The sequence below is a fragment of the Vanellus vanellus genome (assembly GCF_965231255.1).
Source record: "Vanellus vanellus genome assembly, chromosome: 4".
NCBI classification, from domain to species: Eukaryota; Metazoa; Chordata; class Aves; order Charadriiformes; family Charadriidae; genus Vanellus; species Vanellus vanellus.
This window is the reverse complement of record NC_138909.1, coordinates 82,832,456-82,855,255: the sequence shown is the minus strand read 5'-3', so window position 1 is coordinate 82,855,255 and position 22,800 is coordinate 82,832,456. Positions and strand designations below refer to the sequence as shown.

At 47.7% G+C, this 22,800-nt stretch overlaps 1 protein-coding gene and 1 long non-coding RNA gene across 2 annotated transcripts in view; one reads left to right on the top strand and one right to left on the bottom strand.

Moving 5' to 3' along the window:
• LOC309671411 (vascular endothelial growth factor C-like) overlaps positions 1 to 21,416 on the bottom strand; it is a gene marked incomplete at its 5' end in the record, with an annotated part of 83,666 nt that extends 62,250 nt beyond the window's left edge. Inside the window, one exon of the mRNA XM_082482643.1 lies at positions 21,273 to 21,416. Within this exon, the coding sequence (XP_082338769.1) occupies positions 21,273 to 21,416 (144 nt within the window). The remainder of the gene's footprint in view (positions 1 to 21,272) is intronic.
• Positions 20,494 to 21,623, top strand: LOC309671412. Its single transcript, XR_014269133.1, has 3 exons — positions 20,494 to 20,569; positions 20,652 to 20,765; positions 21,550 to 21,623. It is a non-coding gene; the product is annotated as an uncharacterized lncRNA (long non-coding RNA).
• The last annotated feature ends 1,177 nt before the right edge of the window (positions 21,624 to 22,800 follow it).

The following is a 22,800-nucleotide window of genomic DNA, read 5'->3' as shown; positions in this document are numbered from 1 at the left end:
AAATAATGTAATATAATAAAAAAAGAGCAGTCCACCTCCCCGCCACGACTCAATTGCACGGTGCAACTCAAACCCATTGCCACGGAAGACTGCGGAGGGCAGAGCTACAAACAGCCATAACAAAAGAATTCGGCAGACTTGGGGTGGGTGAGTATATAACTGGAGAATGAACTCGGTGGGCTGGAGTTACCCTCATCCGCTGCCTGATGGAAGCCGAAGGGTAAAACTGGAAAAAAGCATCTCTCCACTTCAAACGTAGTCCTTCAGTATCCACGACACAGTCAGATGAAACATTAACCCAGATGGACCTCAGCGCGGTGTTCCTTATGGTTTTTTTGCACTTGTAGCCAGACCGAAGGGGATTTTGGCGTGCCACACTACATGTGCCTGCACAAAGGTGTGCTGCTTGGAGGGTCGGGCACACCCAAGGAAGATCACCTACTCCAACCTCCTGCATGCAACTGCCATTTTCATCTCTCTCAGCACTCAATCGAACACCTTGGAAACAGAAAGGCTCTCACCTGAGAGCATCTAGACTTGACGATCAGAATAGATGCTAAAGCCACCATCTCCCTTGACAGTTTATTCCAAAGATTAGTCACTCTCACAGTTCAGAAGAAAAATCCCAAACGCCACCAATGTCTCCAACTTCAGTTTTTAATTCCTGCTATGCCTTTTTCCATGTTACATTTTCTCTTTTGCGGAGATTTCTACATGCTTTTCCCAGTCATCTTTTGACCTACAACTCTTTTAAGACTCTCACTAAGAGTTATCTTCCTCTCTCGCTTTTTATTGTTACGCTTCTCTTTCCCACAACCCAGTTTTTCAGTGCGGGTTCATCTGTAGACATCAAAATTGGAGCCAGAAGCTCAGTAGCTGTCCTACTGTCCTACCAGTGCCACACGCAGAAGGGGGCGGGAGGGTACGTCTCTGCTGCAACTCAGTGATGTTCCCTTCTACACATGGGAGGTTCTTATGCTCCTTTCTCAATGACAACACTCTAGTCAAGGATCACACAGAAATATATTTACTATGGCTCTTAAATCGTTCTTCTAGTACTACTTCCCATAATATAGTCTTCTATCTATGTAACAGGTATACTCAGTTTTAAATACTAGAAGGCAAAAACCACCTAACCTAAATCACAGTTTTGTTTCAAGTTTAAAGTTTCTTGATGAGTTTACAGTCTCTATATTTTGCTTTGCGGCACTCATGGCTTTTCACAGCCGGGACTGCCAGCATTTTACCACAGCAGGGTGAAAAAAACCCAAAAAAGTCATTAGAGGTCCTTTTAAACTGACATTCCTGCTCATTTACCTTGGTCTTGCACTAAAAACCGAAAGGGAACTCTTTGTCCGTGCTGTTGCAGATAAGAGGGACATCGGAAGCACTTCTGCAACAGTAACATATGTTTGTTTATTACTCTCCCTATCTTTATAGGTTGCCATTTTATAGGCCATATAAAACACGACTGCAATTTATTACCAAGGCCATTCCAACTAGCATGGTACGACAGTTAAGCTATCCCTTAAGTTAAAGTTTCCAGGCTTTCAAGAAGACTTTCTCCGCTAATGCTTTGTTTCTGCCAATGCTCATTTGCCAGCCATAAATATGAGGCCTGACAGGGTCAGGACGATCATGCAGAAAAATCAGGGCACCCCACTGGATTTGAAGTAAGGGTTTTCATTGACGCATTTCCACTTTCATTTCTTAGAAAGTCTGTTCGACTTTTGGCATGAAGACATGACTGGGGAATACATGGAAGTGCATTCAGTGTTCCTCATTTGTCACATCTCCGGTGAAACTACCGCTTGGAGCAATGGGGCAGAGAACTGCACTTCAAGTACACGTCGCCTGGGTTTTCTGTAGTCATGGTCTACTAAAAGCATCTTTTTTCTGTTTAAAGCAGGGAGATGAAGTTACAGTCTGGGACAAAGGGGAAAAGAGTAAGGTAACTGCGAAACACCTCACGTGTGAGAGATGTGGCTCAGGTCTCATTGCATTCAGAAAAAACATTTACAATCATAGAAACACAGAACAGTTTGGGTTGGAAAGTGACGTTTAAAGGCCATCCAGTCCAACCCCCCCTGTCACAAGCAGGGACAGCTTCAACTACATCAGGTTACTCCAAGCCCCGTCCAACCTGGCCTTGAACACCTCCAGGGATGGGGCAGCCACAGCTTCTCGGGGCACCCTGCGCCAGGGGCTCACCGCCCTCACAGGAAAGAATTTCTTCCTGGTATCTCATCTAAATCTCCCCTCTTTCAGTTTAAAACCATTACTGCTCATCCTATGTCTCCCCTCCCTGATCCAGAGTCCCTCCCCAGCTCTCCTGGAGCCCCTTTAGGCACTGGAAGGGGCTCTGAGATCTCCCCGGAGCCTTCTCTTCTCCAGGCTGAACCCCCCCCACACCTCTCCCAGCCTGTCCTCCCAGCAGAGGGGCTCCAGCCCTCCCAGCATCTTCACAACCCTCCTCTGGACTCACTTCAACAGGTCCGTGTCCTTCTGCTGTTGGGACCCCCCGAGCTCGAGGCCGCACTGCAGGGGGGCGTCCCCAGAGCGCAGCAGAGGGGCAGAATCCCCCCCCTCGCCCTGCTGGCCACGCTGCTGGGGATGCAGCCCGGGATGGGGTTGGCTTTCTGGGCTGCCAGCGCACATTGCCGGCTCATGTCCAGCTTTCCATCCACCAGTGCCCCCAAGTCCCTCTCGGCAGGGCTGCTCTCCACCCCTTCATCCCCCAGCCTGTATTGATACTGGGGGAAACCTTCTTTTATTAAAGAAGGATGAAGATGAGGGCAAGCAAGTAGCAGCAGGAGTGAAAGAGACCCCACATTTGGCACCTGAGTTCGCAGAGTGTAGACATCTGTCTCATTGGCATTGTCGCAAAGGTCTCTGAGTAGATCTAAAGATGCATTTGTGAAACAGTCACATTTACTTATGGAACAAATTATGGAAAAAGTTATAATCATGCATGTACTTCAGTCTGTGCAGATGAAGGAATAAAGACCTGGAAAACTACTTAAAAGTACGAGATTAATAAAAGGAAGGTTATGAAGTTGATCGCTTCTGTCTCGTGCGCAGCTTTCTCAACTTTTATACCATGAACTGACACACGATGCAATGCAATACTCAAGTGAGAGGAGCCAAAGTTAGCTCAACTCAGCCGAATATTCATCCTCTGCAGATAGCGTAGACCCTGCGACCGTATGGCGAGTCAGGCAGGTAACCATTAGAGAACATTTTCTAAACAAAGACACGATTTTGGCTTGAAAATACGTTTGTTCTAACTAAAACCAGTTCTCCTCCTGATAATGCACATTTTCTGCGCTCTACTATACCAGATTTCAATAGTATATTTACATATGAGTATACAGACTTCAGACCTCGACATCCATAAAGCATTAATAAACATAGGAAGCGAATATCCTGGAGTCTTAACATACACCTAGATGTTATATTCTCATCAAGACTGTAACAAACATAATAACCAGCTCCTGAAAAACAGTCTGCCAGTAGAGTTTCTCCTCCACATTTATCAGAGCTGATAAGAAAGTTTTAGGCAGTGTGTAAAAAAAGGCAGTTAACAAATAATAAAAAAAAAAAGTTATATATCCACAATTTTAAGAGTCTATTTCCATTTTTCATTTCTTTTCCCTATGATTCTGGATGTTCTAAACCATAACTGACCTATTGGAAATCAAACCACAAAATTAGAAGAGATTATTTCATGGAAAAAAATGTCAGTAATTTTACTTCAGCTATAGCCAAACTGTTTGCTGAGTTTTAAGTACACATTTAATATCTTGAAAATAATAATATATATTTAAAAGGATCTGTGTGTATATATAGATACATACAGATTTTGTGTGTGTGTCTATACATACAAGGGTGGAAACAGCATCACTGTATTCTATAGTTAGACCTAAAGCAACAGCATCCGGATACAGAACAATACGTTAAAATAAAAGTATACGACCTCAGGAAATTCCATACTAAAATTATCTCTCCTTTTATTCCACTGTATTAGCACTGAGCGGGAGTCAAGACAACAGCTGTTGTTGAGCATCAGATGCATTGACCTAATACACAGCTTATTTAAAAAAAAAAAAAAAATTAAAACCTACTTCAGACTCGGCGTAGAATATGTTATATAGTGTTCCTATCAACCTTAGGTCTGGCTCCGTGTTGCTGGAGCTGTAGGAATAACTGGACAGCAGTTCCCACCTCTTCCCCGCTGCTGCTGCTTTTCTTTATCCCTTCCACCTTCTCCTCCAGCCACTTGCTATTTAGAACTCCGCACCAACCGACGGGATTTAAACCATAAGCAAAGCTTCAGGACTTCAGCCGCCTTTCAAGCTCGGTCTGGGGACAAAAGCTTCATATACTTAAGAAAAATCCCTCAGCAGTTTCAGCCAAAAAAAAAAAAAAAAAAAAGATATGCAAAACACTGAAAGGGATTGAAAAGAGTTGTTGTGGTTACACAAGATAACACGCACACTCCGATTTCCTTTATTGCCCCCCCCCCCAAACCAGTATGCTCACTTAAAAGTGGTAACTTCTGCAACTTGAAAACCCTGAAGAAACCTTAAAACTGTGGCTGATGAGGTCGTGTCGTGTGTTGCTTATAGGTGCCTCTCCCCGTCTTTTAGTCACAAGAGTCCAGACAGCGTGACTCGGTCGCTTAACCTGTAAGCAGATAACGTGAGATAAGGCCAACCAATAATCGCCGATGTTTTCCACAGAATTACTGCCTCCTTCGAGGCGGTTTCTGCTCTACGGCTGTTTTTCCACAGGACGTTACAACGCGAAAAGACAACAGCCCCTCGCAGCTGAGGTAGCGGCACTGCTGTGATCCGAAGTTGTTGATCGACAAACGTCCCGGGCGCTGGATTGCCACCGAAACCCACCCACCTCTGCTCCTTCTGCCCTCTGCCAGTCCTCCTCGCCGCTGCACACACAGGGACACGTCACGCCAAGAGGTAAACCAGACGGAAAACGTGGTCTGATGGAGTCCTCCCCCACCCTCCCACCTTCTCCCACGCGAGTTGTCCTTCAGGGCACGTTCCCCACTCGCTTCCCCCAGTGCACATCCCCCACATCCTCCTACGGGCGCCGGGGGAGGGACAGCGCAGGGGACGAACAAGCAGGTGGGTGACAGGAAGGCTGTCTGGGCACCAAACTACACGGGTTTAAGCGGTTAACTTCAGCTGGAGCTGCTCCAACTTCCCCCACTTGTAAGACCTCGTTTCCAGCTGTTTATTCAAAGGTTTTGACAGACTTTAACCTGAACCTTGGGGTTTTGGTTTTTTTTTCCACTGAGGAACTGTCCCCACGCCTGTTTCTTGTCCACATTAAAACAGCGCAGCCTCCTCAACGGAGGTTTGTAGCATCCTAAACTGACAGGGAAGTATGACGTGGAGCGATGAGAAGAGAAAGAAAGAACAGAAGGTGCCTGAGGAACATACTTTATCATCTTCAGCAAGATCTGCCCAACAAATAAGCATTACAGCAGATGGATTTCCAGTAAAGCCTCTGGCAGATCGCTCCGCTAAAACGCAAAAGAGGTTTAAGGAAGGCCCAGCACACGTTCCCTGGAGCTGCCGGAGGCAGAGCTGTGGTCTGCGGCAGGTCACGAAGGGACAGCAGTGAGGTTTCTCCCCTCGTGCGCTCTCAGCGACGCCAGAGCAGAGAGCTGAACAGGAGAAACTCGTGTAAAGGAACAGAAGGCAGGAAAAGGCTCGGTCTGCCCTGAGAAGAAAATGGAAAGGAAAGCTGTGATCTGAAGCTAGCGAGGGAGGTAAGGAGAGAGAGGACACCGAAGAGGGACCTGGGTTGGCACTGAATTCACCATGAAGAGACAAAGAGCCAAAGGAATCGAAGAGCTGTGACAGCCTGGTGCAGCTTCACCGCCATTTATTCTCACCAGAAAGGGCAATTAAAGGTCAGGATGATGGGTATGGAGAAGGGAAGGGAAAGATGAAATCATTTCAGTTTGATAAAGAGAAGCAAGTAGCAGAGAAAGCAGCAAGGAACTGGAGATAGACTTAAAGCACAGGAGGCTTATCAGAAAGATGGGGACAGACATTTTAGCAGGGCCTGTTGTGGTAGGACAAGGGGTAATGGCTCCAAACTAAAAGAGGGGACATTCAGACTAGATAGAAGGATGAAAAGTTTTACAATGAGGGTGGTGAGCCCCCGGCCCAGGCTGCCCAGAGAAGTGGTAGGTGCCCCATCCCTGGAGGTATTCAAGACCAGGTTGGACGGAGCTTGGAGCAACCTGATGTAGTTGAAGCTGTCCCTGCCCGTGGCAGGGGAGGTTGGACTAGATGACCTTTAAAGATCACCTCCCACCCAAACCATTCTGTGATTCTATTCTATGATTCTATTTTGCTGTCAAATAAAAAGCTCTGTTTTACTCAAGAAAGAAAAGTTGGTTTGCTTAAAGACCTACATAAACACCTTCATTACTTGCAAAGGTTAAATGAAAAAGACACACTTTTATTGGAACAAACTGTTCACAGTGGCAGTCAGAGGTAACGAGGATGTATTTTCGAGGAGGTATCACACCCACAAGAGAATCACCGCAACCAGGTACGTGACTACTCCTAACCCATTTCGCTACACAGTAAGGCAAGACCAGTCACTAGAAGTGATTTACCTAAAATGTTTTACTTAACATTTAAAAGTACTCACAAGTCAACTGTTGCACAGTCCCTATAACCCAGCACAAGTCCGTGCCGCTACCAGGAGTCACCTCATCTTCCCTTGCCCATACCAGCTTTCCCAACACCAGCAGAGCGAGGAGTAAGAACTAGGGGAGCAGGGACAGGCTTCTGGCTGGAGCATCCCTTCTGTCGAATTTACGCTGCAAGTACAGCCTTATTTATCAGTGCGGTGACTTGGTACTCATATGCACTGCCTTCTCCAACTACTATGGCCGGGCTCCCAAAGGTACGACCAATTACACCTTTAGAGAGGGATTGCTTACGGCAGCATAATTATACTGGAAAATTAATTTATTGCAGATAACTCTTAAGGAGGACCCCTGCAATTTCAGTAACAACAAAAAAAAAAATTACAAAAAAAAAAAAAAAAAATCATTTATCCTTCCCAGGCACAGCTCAGGCAGAATTTGGAAGGAAATAAAGCACCCTCAAAGAGGGTGGTAGAAACTTCTCACACGATTGTGATCATCACTGAGTAGAGCCAGAGAGGTTGGGGGGGGGTTCTTGTTTGTTTTCTTTCAATTTCCTAGAAGACCTGGAAGCCAATATTGCAACCCAGCTAAAGCATTTCTGTTTCAGAGTATCAGGACGCTGGTTGCAGAATAATTCTGATTTTATGGGAAAATAACTGGCAAGCAGTGGATAAGAGTAGCTCTCCCTGAATTTCAGCCACTTTAATGATTACCAAAATGAATGTTTATTAATTCCGTTTTTCTTTCAAGGTTGCTACTCAGCTATCAGTGCAAGTGTTACAAGATAAGCAATTGATTCCACATCTTAGTAAGAGTTTGCACTTACTTTACATTCCTCAACACTGCACTAACTCATAAAGCGAAAGGGAAATTCCCGTTCTAGTGAAACCAGTTAACTAATGAACACGCTCTGCTCTGGCTCAGAATCAGCTTTCTTTTTAATAGCTTTCTCGTAAGGCAGTTGAAAAGTTAAAAAATACACAGTGATGAGAAAAATATAAGTCTTTACAAGAGCACGTGTCAAACAGTCTGGAAGTTCAGGGCTGTGGGACAATGCACGTAACACAGTGCTTGAGGAATTCATTGTGCATGTTATTTATGGAAGGAAAGAAAACATAATCAAAGGTAAATACAGTTTTCACAGTTGTAATTAAGAACATGTAGAATAAAAGCAGAATTCAATAGAGGTTAGCACAAATATGAAACAAATATTTAGAAGAAAAAAACAGATGATTATCCAGAAGAACTTCAATTTTATTCATGATGTCACTTGTTAGATAATACCTCTAAGATAATAATAAGGATTTAAACATATATGCCTTGGTGGAACCCTTAGCAAGATGCAGAGACTCCTCAGACAGAGCAGCACATGGTACATCTCTAGTGAGGCAGAGAAAAGATGTTCCAACACCACGAAGAAGAAGGAACAATGAATGCAAGGAGAAAAAAAGAATCCAAACCCTCAATGACTTAATTTTCTTCCTGAGAAGACAGAAGTTTCTAAGGGGGAGATGCTGGATGTCTGCTAAAGCTCACATTGTATTATCCTTATCTGAAGAGTTTCCCTTAATTCCCTTATCTTCTCCCTCCTCCTGGAAGAGGAGGAAGGGGAATTAAGGGGAAATTTGTGACCCAGCTGTTTAGGACCCCCAAGCTGGGGTTGGACTAGATGATCTCCAGAGGTCCCTTCCAACCCTAACCATTCTGTGATTCTGTGACCCAACACCACCACCTTCCTCTAAATATTCCCATACTTTTCCATGGAGTAGGGCATCTACAGCAAGACAGGATCTCCTGGTTTACCCCTTTACTCGGCACTGCACTTTTGTTCACCAAGTGGCATTTGGAAGATGGAATTTCCTACAAACAAATTCATAATAAGGGTTCCAGGCACCATGAGCATCTCAAAAGAGATTCTGACACTGACCTATATGGAAAATACAGCCTAACGCTGGCAAAACCACAGGCAGACAGCAAGCGAAGAGCCACCATGCACGTAATCAAGGTCTAAAGATGGAAATAAAATCAGCCTCTTAATGAATGGGGTGGGAGAAATCTGACATTGGACCCAGTCCCTGTGACTGGCCAAAATATAAAAAAGAATTAAATGACACATTTATGTTTCTTGTTTAGTTTGGTCTTTGAAAATTTTGGGACTTATATCCCAAATCCCCAAACAAATCACAGCAAGTTTTATTTTATAAGTGCTGAAAATAACTCCTGTGCCTGTGTAACACACAAGATTCAAAGAGAAGAGAAGTAGAGAATATTAACCCTAGAATAATTCTTTACAGATATTGCAGGTCGCCAAAATCAAAGAAGCTCCACTGCACCCAAGCTGGCACCACACCTCAGGATCTACTGACTGCTCCTGGTGTCTTCAGTATGAAACTAGACAAATCCATGGACAAGGTGTCCAACAGATAGAGAAGGGAAGAGGCAGGGGCATGTCTTCAATACCTTCAGTCCAACAAAGGTGGGTGTCAGGAGGGTATGAGGGGAGGGAACTGCTGAAACCAGCCAAGCCCGAACGTTCTCCTCAAACAGCATGAGACTGACCGAGGCCAAACACTTGTCTAAGCAGACCAGTCTGCCCCAGTGGGGTATTTCTTACAGTGTTATACTTTAGCCTAGGCTTGACGTGTATCTAAAAATTTGCAAGCGTGAGTAGGTTCCTGATGGAATTTACTTCATCATACGCACCTAGTTAGTGCACGTAACCAACCTGTCACAAATCTTGCCCGACAGTAACATCTTACTGGTATACTATCTTATTGTTATACCTTATACAGGTATGAACAAACTTTGCTGACGTATTTCACAGACTACTTTGAGAGCACGTCTCATCTCTTAAAAAAAAATATATCATTAAGGACATTAAATATAGAGCATATGGTTTCTAACTCAGGAGATAGCTAGTCCCATTAAACCTCTCACTGTGCGCATGTGGCAGGCAGAAAAACACATTCAAACCGTAACGAATGCATAGGTTAAATAATCACACATCATCTTGAAAGGGGCTCCTAAGAGCAGCTTTATATATGAATTTTGAAGAAGTAGTAATAACTATGAAATGCCTTCCCCCAGTTCAGCATAAATACGACGCATTTTAATCATACTCTCATCTGACACGTTACAAAATACTCGCCAATCAAGACCCACTTTTAAAATAAATATGTAAGTGGAATTACTAGCAAAGAGGACAAAACATCATCGTGTCCCTTCACACATCCGTGATGTCCCACACCCGGAATCCTGCGTGCGCTCCTGGCTCTCCCCTCTCCTTGTTCTGCAGTCTTAAAGAGAATTAAGAAAGGTATGAAGTGGGACGATCAAAGGTAAGGGACCACTTCATTCCAAAAAACAGGTTACACAAGAGAAGGATCTTTAGCCCAAAAAAGAACGATGGAGAGGAGGACTCAATGAAGCCACAGGCGGCATGGACAGAATTGTTCCCTGCCTCGTCCAGGACAAGGACTGGGGAAGTGTCATGCGTAATTAACAGGTGTCAGGCTCAAGATGAACAAAAGGAATGGTTCTTTCATTTTGGGGGCTTGTTGGTTTTTGGTTTTTAACATTTATTACTGTATATCTTAAACATCCACTCAAAGCCAAACTTCTCGATATGGAAAGGTGCTGATGTCAAAAGCTTCTGTGAGCTCAATGAGCACCTGGATAACACGTAGGAGAAAAGTCAACTGAAAGCTGACTTAAAGAAATAAATCTGAAATAAAAGAAAAGAATCCCTCCCACCCCCCTCACCACTGAAGGCAAAGAAGGCCACAAGCTGCCCTGCTGCCAGCAGCCTGTAAGCACCTAGTGACACTTCCCATTTCTTATGCTCAGGAGGAGGTTGTCAAGTAGGTCCTGTAACTTGGTGGGGCCTTGGATGGTAAGGGCGTAAATAAAAAGGGGAGAAGCCCGGCCAAAAAAACTCACTAAGAGGTCCTGGAAGAGCCAGAAGAGCAGCTGTAGCCACGTGCACGTTGCCACAGCTGCCCTCTCACTACAAAAACCATGATGAGCCTGGGGACCCTGTGAACATCCCACGTCTGCTGTTGGGTTTTCCAACTGAAGTCCCCAGCTGGCCAAGGAACAAGCTACAGGTACACGCTCGCACACTAGAATCCCAGACTGGTGAGGGTTGGAAGGGCCCTCTGGAGCTCCCCCAGTGCCACCCCCCGCCAGAGCAGGGGCACCTCCAGCAGTGGCACAGGACACGTCCAGGTGGGTTTGGAATGGCTCCAGAGGGGGAGACTCCCCCCCCTTCTCTGGGCAGCTGTGCCAGTGTTCTGCCGCCCCCACAGGAGAGAAGTCCCTCCTCAGGTTGAGATGGAACTTCCTACATTCAAGTTTGTGCCCGTTCCCTCCTGTCCTGTCACTGGGCACCACTGAACAAAGACTGTTCTCATCCCCCCGACACCCTCCCTTGAAGGATTTATAAGTATTGATAAGATCCCCCCTCAGTCTTCTTTTCTCCAGACTAAAAAGCCCCGAGTCCCTCAGCCTCTCCTCATAAGAGAGATGCTCCAGTCCCCTCATCATCTTCGTAGCTCTTTGCTGGACCCTCTCCAGCAGATCCCTGTCTTTCTTGACCCGGGGAGCCCACAGCTGGACACAGCACTCCAGATGTGACCTCACCAGGGCAGAGTAGAGGGGGAGGATGACCTCCCTCAACCTCCTGGCCACACTCTTCTTGATGCACCCCAGGAGATCATTGGCCTTCTTGGCCACCAGGGCACATTGCTGGCTCACGGTCATCCTGTTGGCCACCAGGACTCCCAGGTCCCTTTCCACAGAGCTGCTCTCCAGGGTTTCGGGGCTTCTCCTGAATATGGTCTGTGAGACCCAAGGGTGAAGAAACAGAGCAAGCAGAGCAGAAATCTCCCAAGCCATTTTCATGGGATGGTTTCAGGACAAATCAGCTGGATGGCACACAACAAGTTCACCACAGGGGAATCAAGCAGGGCAGCTCACGGGACAGAGGATAAAAAAGAAACTTTTGGGGACTAAGGACTGAGTGGGCATTGTCTTCCTGCAGGGAGAGACATGCCCACGGCCAACAGGCAGCCTTCACCTGGAAAGACCTGGGGAGAGGAGGGTGTGGGAGGGAAGGTGTGACAGGTTGCTCCTCACCATGTGCCGTGCGTGTGGTTCCCAACAAGAACATCACTCTCCAAGTCACCCTCTGCACACCAGTGGGGCACACCGCGCGTGTTTAGCAGTGGTCGTCCAACAAGGTTGTCCATGTTGGATACTGCTGAGAATGGCATATAGGGCTAACCAGGGATTTCGTCTGACCAGGTACAGCCGTTCTTCCGCTCTCATGTGACTTCAACACTCAAAATAAATACCAGAAGCGAACTAAACATGGAATAAAGCATCTACTTGCAGGCTCAAGGGGAAAATACACATCATCCATCTATCATAAGAGATGAGGATTTGAAAATTTCATTAATTTTCTGAAACCGTTAGGTAAGATATTCAAAGAGTTCCGTTACTACAAAGAGCCTTTTTATGGTATTAATCCAGATTAGTAATGACTGTTCAGTTTAGAGTTTGCCTAATTCTTTAGTTCTACCTGATGCAATAGAACAGCATAATTCTTCCTTCCTTTGAAGCGTGATCCTGCCCTCTGAAAATCCTTCACTGCTCCTTCCCCTACTTCCTCCTCCAACATCACGGTTCACTGTGCCTTTACTGCCTTATCAGCCCGTCCACAGATACTTTGGAAAGGAAAGTACTCAGAACTCCTCAAACAGCTCTGTATTCCATTTGGTTTTAGCGATTTGACCACCTGCTGGCCCAGCCTGGAGGGAAAAAAAAAAAAAAAAAGCAGCAGGGTTCTCATTGATCTTAAAGATCCTCGTCATTTTCCCAGTTGATGATCAGAGAAATAGGCAGGTCTTCCGGGATAAGAAAAATAAAAGCATTTTTTCACACATCACTTTCCACACCTTTTCGTTGTACAGGCCACGTTTACTCTGACTTGAGCACCACAGTCTTGGAGGGAACCATAACTGCAGAGACGGCCCTAAATCAATCAATTTACCACTCGAAGGCAGCCCGATCTCAGTCTGAGTCCAGACGGTTCATCAAACCCACCTCCCTCAGCACAGACACAGTGAATCCCCTCCTAAGCGGGTTCCAAACCATCTCATGTGCCCACCACCATTAACCTGGCATTCCTGGCAGGAGATAGAAATTGCACTGCCTGGCTACGGGGCTCTGCTGAGCCATGAGAGGAGCCCAGACCTTTCTGAACTGCATGTTCACCACAGTACATTCTTATGCACTTGTGGTCAACGGCTCGATGTCCAAGTGGTGACCACTGACGAGTGGTGCTCCTCAGGGTTTGGCACTGGAACCGGTGCTGTTTAGCATCTTTGTTGGCGACATGGACAGCGGGATCGAGTGCAGCCTCGGCAAGTTTGCCAAGACCAAGTTGGGTGGTACGGTCAACACGCTGGAGGAAAGGGATGCCATCCAGAGGGACCTGGACAGCCTTGAGAACTGGGCCTGTGCAAACCTCATGAGGTTCACTCTGAGGGCGGTGAGCCCCTGACACAGGTTGCCCCGAGAAGCTGTGGCTGCCCCATCCCTGGAGGTGTTCAAGGCCAGGCTGGACAGGGCTTGGAGCGACCTGGCTGGGGGGAGGTGTCCCTGCCCAGGGCAGGGGGGTTGGAACTGGGTGATCTTCAAGGTCCTTTCCAACCCAAACGGTTCTATGATTCTTTGTCTTGGGGTGCACCTGGGAACACCAGGCAGAAGGCACAAACTCACCACCGCTAACACTCCACCGAGCCAGCAAGGAGACCCTCGGGCAATTTGATTTTGAGCCCAACCTCTTGGCTTCTGCCGCCTGGCAGTTTTGATGAAACGTCCATGAAAGACCATGAAACTTTATAAAGCAGTCAGGCCAATACCTACCTGCCATATTTGGTCATATCAGTGGCATATTTAGTGGATGTTAACGTTCTCCTGAAAGCTGTGCCCTGTGGGCTGCACAAGCGTGTTCTTCGTATTTTTAAATGAACCAACATTTTGCTCTTCTCTAGCCAGCCAGAAACACTCGACTGGAAAGGCACAATAATTGTCCATCGCTATCTTCTCTCCTAGAAAAAACACTTCTCCATGTTTACTGAAGCTACCGTGATTCAGCAGTGCAAGCCTGCCGATTATTAACAGGATTGTCTCGTTTCCTCTAAATCACAGAATATTTCAATAATAATGATATAAAGGAAAAATAAAATATCTTTACATCAAAGAGATATTGAAATCTTAACATGAGTGCCTTGACAGCCATGAATAAAAAGAAAGGAAGTAAATGGTCATGTTTCTCCCAGCAGCACTTTGCCTGTTACGCAAGATTTTCTGGGGAGCGGGTGGGGTGAAGAGGAAGTCGTACGCTCTGCTTTAATTGGGAAACATCTGTCCCTAGGCGAGGGACAAACGTCAATCAGGCGCTACCTCGCAAGTTTAGTTCTTAAGTTTCCTTAGACAGTTAATCACACTGCTAATCCGACCATTTACAGAGATGCTATAAAAACGATTCATACAGTCTCCAACAAGAGTCTTGGTACTATAGCACTTACAGGCAACCTGTGTTTCTGTCAAGTCTATCTGCAGCCAGTTACTGTCATAGAAATAGAATGACTGAAGTTACATAAATGTCTTTTTCTGTGTTATTTCTAAGAAGAAATAGCAGGAGTGGTGCTCTCTAAGTAATAGAGGGTGTGCCAACAAGCAGAGATTTTCTCCTCATCGGTACACCAAAGAAAGAAGGATCCTTTTAGGGGTACAAAATAACAAGCACTGGCTTACTGTGGTGAATTTTCAGAACTCCAAAGGCAACATTTTCAAAGAAACTAGGTTGATTTAAAAAAAAAAAAAAAACAAACCAAAAAAAAAACCAAAAACCAAACTCAAAATGACATCCAAGACTTGTGACAAGAAATGCTCTCCCTTTTTTCCCTAAAGAACAAATAAACCCCAAGCATTGCTGAGATCCCCTCTCAGCCTTCTCTTCTCCCTGGGGCTCTTCTCAATGGCCCCGGGGCTCTCAGCCTTTCCTCAGCAGAGAGGTGCTCCAATTCCCTCACCGTCTTTGCAACCCTCTGCTGGACCCTCTCCAGCAGTTCCCTGTCCTTCTTGAACTGGGGAGCCCAGAACTGGACACAGCGCTCCAGATGTGGCCTCACCAGTGCAGAGTAGAAGAGGGGGATGACCTCCCTCGACTTGCTAGCCATATTCTTTTTAATGCACCCCAGGCCTTCTTGGCCACAAGGGCACACTGCTGGCTCATGGGCCACTTGACTGGTCTTCTCATGATTGTGTATATGGGTCCCATACTTGCAGGGCAACGAGCATTCGCCACCTATTTAGAAAGAGGTGAACGGCTCGTACTTGAATCACGTTTTTATTTACATTTCATATTACGTTCCATTGCCTACACAAACATGAGTAAGCAGACAGCAGCTGAGATGTGAAGCGTCACTTGGCTCTAAATACCGTGACTGATCCAGCAAGTACGTTCTGGACAGCTGGAGCAGTCCACCACAAATACCTTTGGTCTGCTGAATTCTGCAATCAAAGAAAGCTGAAGATCAGCTCGGGTAGTTTTGCTTCTTCTGAATGATCCGTAGTAGGATATCTACTGACAATCTTTACAAGTCTCAGAAATTTTCACACATGCATATGTGGGGTTGGGGGGTTGCTACGGATCTTCTTGGGGAAAAAAAACCAAGGAAACAGCCAAAAGCTATAGCTGTTTTCAGAAGAAATCCCTTCTGCTGAATTCCTCTCGTCTGTCAACGGAGCACAATTCTTGGGGAAGAAAAGTCAGAGAGTTAAACCACTTTACGGTGTAAAGGATTTTGTTCTAGATGACATCCGATTCCTGAAATGACTTATTTCACAACACTGCCCCAAGCAGGTAGGAGTAACACAGGGCTTCCACACCTGGGCTACCAGAGACAAACACCCGTGTCCCTGCTCCCCAGCAGCCATCCCGTGCCTCCAAGAATTGTCCCATTCTTTGCCTGTATTTTCTCTTGTCCAGGACAAAAAGTCCTGCTCTCGTCAGTGAGGAACGGGGCGCAAAACACCTCCAACAGGTTTTAAGCAGCATCCTCGAGGTCAGGCTGTTTCAAAATTGTCACCGAGTAGCTGAAGCCATTACGTGAACATTATGGAGCACTGCAGGGTTCAGGGTGACAGCAGTGTCAGGTAATTAATGTCATTAACTTCCCCAAGCAATCAGTTTTCATTGAAGTTAACCACAATCAGCATCCCAAAAGTTTCCTGCAGAAGATGTATTGCATCTAGGAAGATAACATATTCACCCTCAAACAGAATTCACCCATATTCAGCAAAGACAATATGGACAAAACATACCAACTACTGCTTTTTTTTTTTTTTTTTTCCCCCCTTCAGTTATCAGGAGGTGTTTGTCCTGTGCTTTCTCCACCTCCCCCAAAGAACATTGTTCCTCTTGGTTAGTTTGCTAAACAGGAGCATCTTACCAAAACATTCATTCACTCCACTGGCAGTTGCAGTCTCTAAATATTCGTAAGGAGTTACAGCCATCTCAGACAAGTCAGGAAACGTGAAAAGAAAAAAACAAATTACTAGAGAGCTAGAGGGATTGATTTATAATGATTGCAATGGAAGAGTGGAAGAATAAACGACGTACAGTTTAGCTATTCCTTAACTCAATTCTGAAATGCAACAAAGCAGGGGAAAAATACAGTAACACATAAATATTATGCCATCAGAAAAACTTCTGGTGACAGATGAACACAAACCAAGGAAAACAAGTTGACAAATTCATATACAATAGGAATTCAAACAAGCGCTCCTCCCAAGCCATCCATGTTTTAAATTAAAATTCTGTTGCAATTTATGCAGCCATTAGTGCCTTTGAAGCAGATACACATATACACGGAGGGGAACTCGGTACTACAGATCACTCAGGTTAGAAGCAAGGAGGAATTGGGGGGGGGGGGGAGAGGAAGGTATCGAGCGTTTATAATAGATAATGAAACCAATCATACCCTATCCTACTCCCTAAACAAAATTCAACACCTTGCCAAACATAAAACTCCTAAGAAGCAACTTAGACTTTGAAAGAGCTTACACCTTTCAAGTAACAATCTTGCTTGGAATTTCTTATAATTCACTCTGCAAACAGCTGTGGCACATTTTTTACATTAAACAGGGATACTGAATTTGATAGGGCACCAGTCTGCCTTCAGCTGGCTTCCCTTTGTTCTGAGCATTTTGTTTTAATGAATCACTGACCACATTCGAGAAAGCAGCGGCTGAACACGAGGTTCTAAGACAGACGTCCTATCCCGGACACGGGGTAGCAATGGGAGAGGATTATTACCACCGCTCTCACCCACAACAGCCTGAAGAGCAACTCCTGGTTTATTTTTACCGAAATAAGCGGACGCACACCCTTGAAGAACATGCAAGAGTCTAAACTCGCGCTGAACCTAAGCGAGCATAAAAATACTATTTTTTTAGGGATGTTTCCATAAGCCTCCACACACTGCGGTTAGCGAAAGTGATGCCCAAAGCTTTGCGAGACCCTTCGGAAGCGCGGCAGCAGCGATCCCCCGAAATCCCTCACACAAGTGCGCTTACCCGAGGCACCCAGGAGCGCACGTACCGACACCACGAACCAGAAAGCGCCGTCAGCTCTCGGAGCTTAATATTGCGCTCGACTCGCACAAAAGCCGAAGGTTTAACAACTGTGTTTGCAGAAGCGTCGCTTGGTCTTCGTAACAGGTCCTGTTATGTTACCTATGTTCATCCTGTTGTATCCGATATAAGTTGTGCTTCTAAAAAAAAAGAGAGGAACTTTGTGTGTCTGTCTGAAAAAAAAAAGAGAGAGTGGCTACCCACGCACGAAAAGGAAAGTCGCGGCAGACAAAACAGCAAGAGCAGAAAAAAAAATAACATCCTCCCTGCTGCCCGCTCAATTTAGCGCCGGTTGAGTACTGGGAGGGAGGTTTACGCTTGTTTCCAGGGGGGGAAAACCCAGTCCCATCTCTCACCGGGGCACGGCGCGGCCCACCGCCGAGCAAGGCACGCTTCATAAACCTGGAGCTGCCCATAAAGCTGACAGGATGAGGGGGAATGGCTTCAAACTGGAAGAGGGGAGATTTAGATGAGAGATTGGGAGGAAATGTTTCCCTGTAGGGGCGGTGAGCCCCCGGCGCAGGGTGCCCCGAGAAGCTGTGGCTGCCCCATCCCTGGAGGGGTTCAAGGCCGGGTTGGACGGGGCTGGGAGCAACCTGGGCTGGGGGGAGGTGGCCCTGCCCAGGGCAGGGGGTGGCACTGGGTGATCTTCAAGGTCCCTTCCAACCTAAACCATTCCATGATTCTGTTGTCACCCTGGTACCATTAATGCAGTCTCGGTACATGCTACTGTCACACCTTTATTTTAATAAACTAAGAAGTTTAATCCGTGCCTATAACGCCCCTCCGGTTCATTTTAGAACTTTCAACAAAGAAACAATAAAGAATTCTTCTATTCCTTTATTAAAATACTTTGACCTCTGGGGTAGAGAGTGTATACTCATTGCATGTTCCCAATTCAAAACTACGTGAAGAACAGGAGCTAAGCCCTAAAGGCACTGTAAGAGTTATTAAAATATTCACAGACGGTAGAAGGAGCTGAAGTTTCGAGTCACCGGTGTTGCCCAACTCCTCACCCCCTCCTTGCCACAGCCGCTCCGAGCATCCCCGCTCCCCCCCAGCCGGCGGCCGCTCCGGGGGCAGGAGGGGGCGATTCCCCACTCCCATCTTAAGCGCAGAGAAAACCGAATACCCAGTTACCTTCCCCAGACGGGGAGAGGGAGCCCAGTGCGGCTGCCGGGGGGGGGTCACCTCATCAGGGTGCAGGAAACCCCAAAAAAGGTGATTTCGGATTTCATTCCCACCCCACCGAGCAGAGAGTTCAGCTGAAACCTATTAATCCGGGCCCTGTAAGCTCGTTAAATAATGAACTTTACCCCTAGGCTGGAAAAGAAGGGGGGGGGGGGGGGGCAGCGTTGCACAAGCTTATCAGTGCCCGCTTGCTGCCAAACATGCCCTCGCAAGAGCTGCACGTGAGGAACTGCCACTATTTATACCCGTCGCGCTGCCAGGGCGCCGCACATCTCCGGGGCAGGATTAGGGCACAGCGCTCACCTGCACCGAACCACAACGCCCGCGGTTTTTCTGCCCGGCTTCTCCTCCTACGGTAGAGGACCCTCAACTTCATCCACGCTTTTTTAAATATTTCTAAAGCCCAAGTTCTTAAAACGGGCGTAAAGGAAAAGAAGAATATTGCGTAAATTGACCCAAAAGGCAGTATGACCCGCACTTTGGCATCGGTTTAATATTCATCAGCACGGCATAGGGACGGCAAGTAAAACCAGAGGGAGCACGGCATCTCCGAACACAAGCTACGGTGGCCGCGCCATTTTTCAGCCCAGTTAAGAAAGTTCGAGCACATGACTTTTTACTGACAGTATAGTCATACTTCCCTTGAAACAATTACTTACAGTTTACTTATTTAATCCTTTCATAATTACTCCAGACACCCATCTCGACGTTCTCTCAGGGCAGGAACACACGCTCGCTCAAGGGGCTCCAGCAAAAGCAACAGACTCGCAACTACAGACTCCCAACGTGACTAAGCCCGTTGGGATCCAGAGCCGTCCTCTCCCTCTCTCTCCCCACCACTCACCAGTCGTCAGGCACGGGAACGTTTTTCTGTTAACGTAATCGCTTAACGCGTGCCGTTCCCGCTCGCTCCCCACTCTCTCGACCTCTCTCCCTTTGGTTCCCTGACAGTTCCCCTTTTTCCAGCAGGCAGCACTCGCACCTCTACACAGCGCGGCGGACGCTGCCAAAGACTCGGAGGTTCCTTCCACAAACGGAGCGATTGTCCCCAACACGTGCGCGGGGACGTACAGCCTCGCTCCGCAGAACCTCCTCGCTATCAGCTGTTCTGCCTCAGCAGTTGGAGCAGACGAAGCGGGCACCGTGCTCCAGTTCGGATTCTTTCTACCTTTTTCGGCATTCCGAGGCTCAAACACCCGTTTCACCCAGTAAATAACTGCCTTACAGTCACGGGCTGGAAAGAGTTGAGGTATTTTTAGCCTTCGCTAAGTTTTGCAATTATTTTCTTTTTTTTTTTTTTTTTTATAAATCGTATAAGTGATAAGAGTGACCAGCTGCACCGATTCTGCTTTCCTATTTTTAAATACTCACATTTGAAAAATATCTGATAAACATTTAAACAGTGTGATCCCTGGTAGCACGCCAGCGTTCAGAAGGCTGCAACGTGAGCATTCATCTGTTATTCAAACGTTTTAAAAGAGACTACAGAATGCTCAATATTTGAAGAGAGACTACAGCATACCCAGTAACCTTTTCCATGCAGAATATTATTTGAAAAGCATGAACTCTGTGAACAACATACGGTCTACAACAGTTCGAATACCCGAAATGAGTACAGCTAGTGCACGCTATCAAAACTTGCCTTCCAATGCAGTTGCAGTAACATCTCCCAAACTTTGAGTCAGTAAAACCAACAGAAGAGGGAAAAGAATAATTATCAGACCATCAGCTTAACGTTTAATGCAGCCGCATCCCTCCCCGCCCCTCACTGAAATGAATAATCAATGAGCTGGGTCACGACTGCTTTCGAGCAGTGTGTCAGAAATCTCCGAAACAAGGAGAGGAGGGCAAGAGCTGTTATAAGCTCAGACATCAAAGGTCTTCCTAATAACGCCCCACGCTCATACAACCACGCACGACGCATCCTTTCTGTGCGCCAGCACACCGGGAACCGCAACGCCACCAGTACCAAAGGTACCTGGATTCTACGTTACGAAACTTCCCAGGCAACCAAAAATTAGCACAGGTCTGTAAGTATTTCTGACCGGATTCTCAGAATTTAAGCCCAACCTTCAGCCTGTGCCTGGGCAGAAGGAAAGTGTCCAGCCTCCAGTGTCACCCGCCAGCTCCCGTCACCAGCCACGCCAAGGGACATTTCAACGCATGGCAGGTCTCGGGGTGGGCTGTCACCGTGTCCCCCCGCTCCGTCCTGCGCACAGCCGCTCCCCGGAGCCTCCCCGGCCCCTGCCCACTGCAGCACCCCGGAGCGGGCCGGGCCCGGTACATCTCCCCCCCCCCCGCCAAATCCCCCCATCCCACCTCCAGCGCCGGCATCGGTCGCAACCGGCGGGTCGCTGCCCTCTCCCAGCTCCGCTCCAACCGGCGGGACCGGGAGCGGGGATGGGGAGCAGGGACGGGGATGGGGAGAGAGGATGGGGATGGGAATGGGGATCAGAAGCGGGATGGGGAGTGAGATGAGGAATGGGGATGAAGATGGGGAGCGGGGATGGGGGGATGAGGAGAGGAGATGGGGGGATGAGGAGCGGGGATGGGGGGATGAGGAGAGGGGATGGGGAGCGGGAGCGCTCCCCGCCGGGCAGCCCCCGCCCGGCGGCGGGATCAGAGCGGAGCGGAGCGGAGCGAGGGGCAGCGCCGGCGGCACCAAGGGTGGTCTTACCTTCGCCTCCCCCGCGTCGGGTTCCTCCTCGTAGTAGCCCTGGCCGGACTGGTCGGCGGCGGCGGCGGGGGGCTGCCGGGGTCCCAGCAGCACGGCGCCGGCAGCCAGGCAGCAACCCAGCGAGAGCAGCTCCAGCAAGTGCATCCTGCAGGGCTGGCAGGGCGCAGCGGGGCGGCGGGAGGAATGCAGGCGGAATTAGGAGGCTCCTTCTCGTCCTCTTACCCCCCCCACACACCACCCCCCCCCCTCTTCCTTCCCTCCCCTGGCAATATCCAAGGCAGTAAAATCCGCGGGATGGAGATGATGCGGCGGCGGCGGCTCCCGGACGCCTGCAGGGAAGTTCCCAACTTCGCCAATTCTCACCCAAAGTTATCCGGAGTTTGCCAGGTAAAAAAAAAAAAAAAAAAACCCAACCAAAAAAAAAAAAAACAACACCACCAGGAAACCGGACATCCGAGGCCGCGCTCACTCGGGAGAAAGGGAGGTGGGAAGCGCAGAGAGGAGGAGGAGAAGGAGGAGGAGGAGGAGGAGGAGGAGGAGGAGGAGGGAAGGGGAGGAGGGAGAGCGGGCGGCCGCCGGGGAGCTCCCTTCGCCCTCCCGCGGGGGACGGGCCGAGGGGCGCCGCTCCGGAGCTCTCCCCGTCCGTCTGTCTGTCCGTCCGTCCGTCCGCCGCGGAGCTCCCGCTCCCTCTCCCCGCTCCCTCCGGCGCCTGTCAGCGGGAGCGCGGCGGCGGCGGGGGCCGCGCATGGCGAAAGCGCCCTCTGCCTGCGCGGCGAGAGGGGCCGGCGGCCGCCTTCCTCCTCCTCCTCCTCCTCCTCCTCCTTCTTTTCCTCCTCCCTCCTCCTTCTCCTCCTCCTGCCGGCGGCGCCCCGCGGAACGGATCGACCCGCACCCCTAAACAAACCAGCGTAGGTACTGTCTTCCAGTTACACTGGGATTAAAAGTAAAAAAAAAAAAAAAAAAAAAAAAAAAATCAAACAGTAAACCCAAACCAGATTGCACGTCGCTAACAAAGCGACTCAATTTTCTAACTCGTCTGCTCCAATCTCAGCTGGGCAAAAAGTTCTATTCCCCATCCTATTATTTTTGCACGATGTGAACAGCATTATCGGCCGTCCTTTAAAATAGCTAGAAAGCTTTTTCCAGTTGTTCTGCATCACTTTTATACAGGTTTTGGTAACAAGATTGCGTGGGAACGAACGTGGGGGCAGATCCTTGGCTGGATGCTGGCAGTCTGCTCATGTTACACCGCTCTTACTCCTCGGGAATCCCATCCAAGGAAGGACGTTCTGGGGGTAAATAATTCTGGATAAAGGTGTCTCTAGCGGGCCTTTAAGTACCTCCTGTTCCTTTTGATTTATTTCTTATCAGGATGGTACTTCAGTTTGCTGCTACACAAATAAATTATTTGGATCCTAGGAAGTAATCGCTTCCTTAGCAGACAGAATGAAATCCAAAGTGTAAATAGAGCTACAATTTAGAAGTTTTTATAGTTACTGGAAAGTTATCCCAGCACTAACAATTTTTG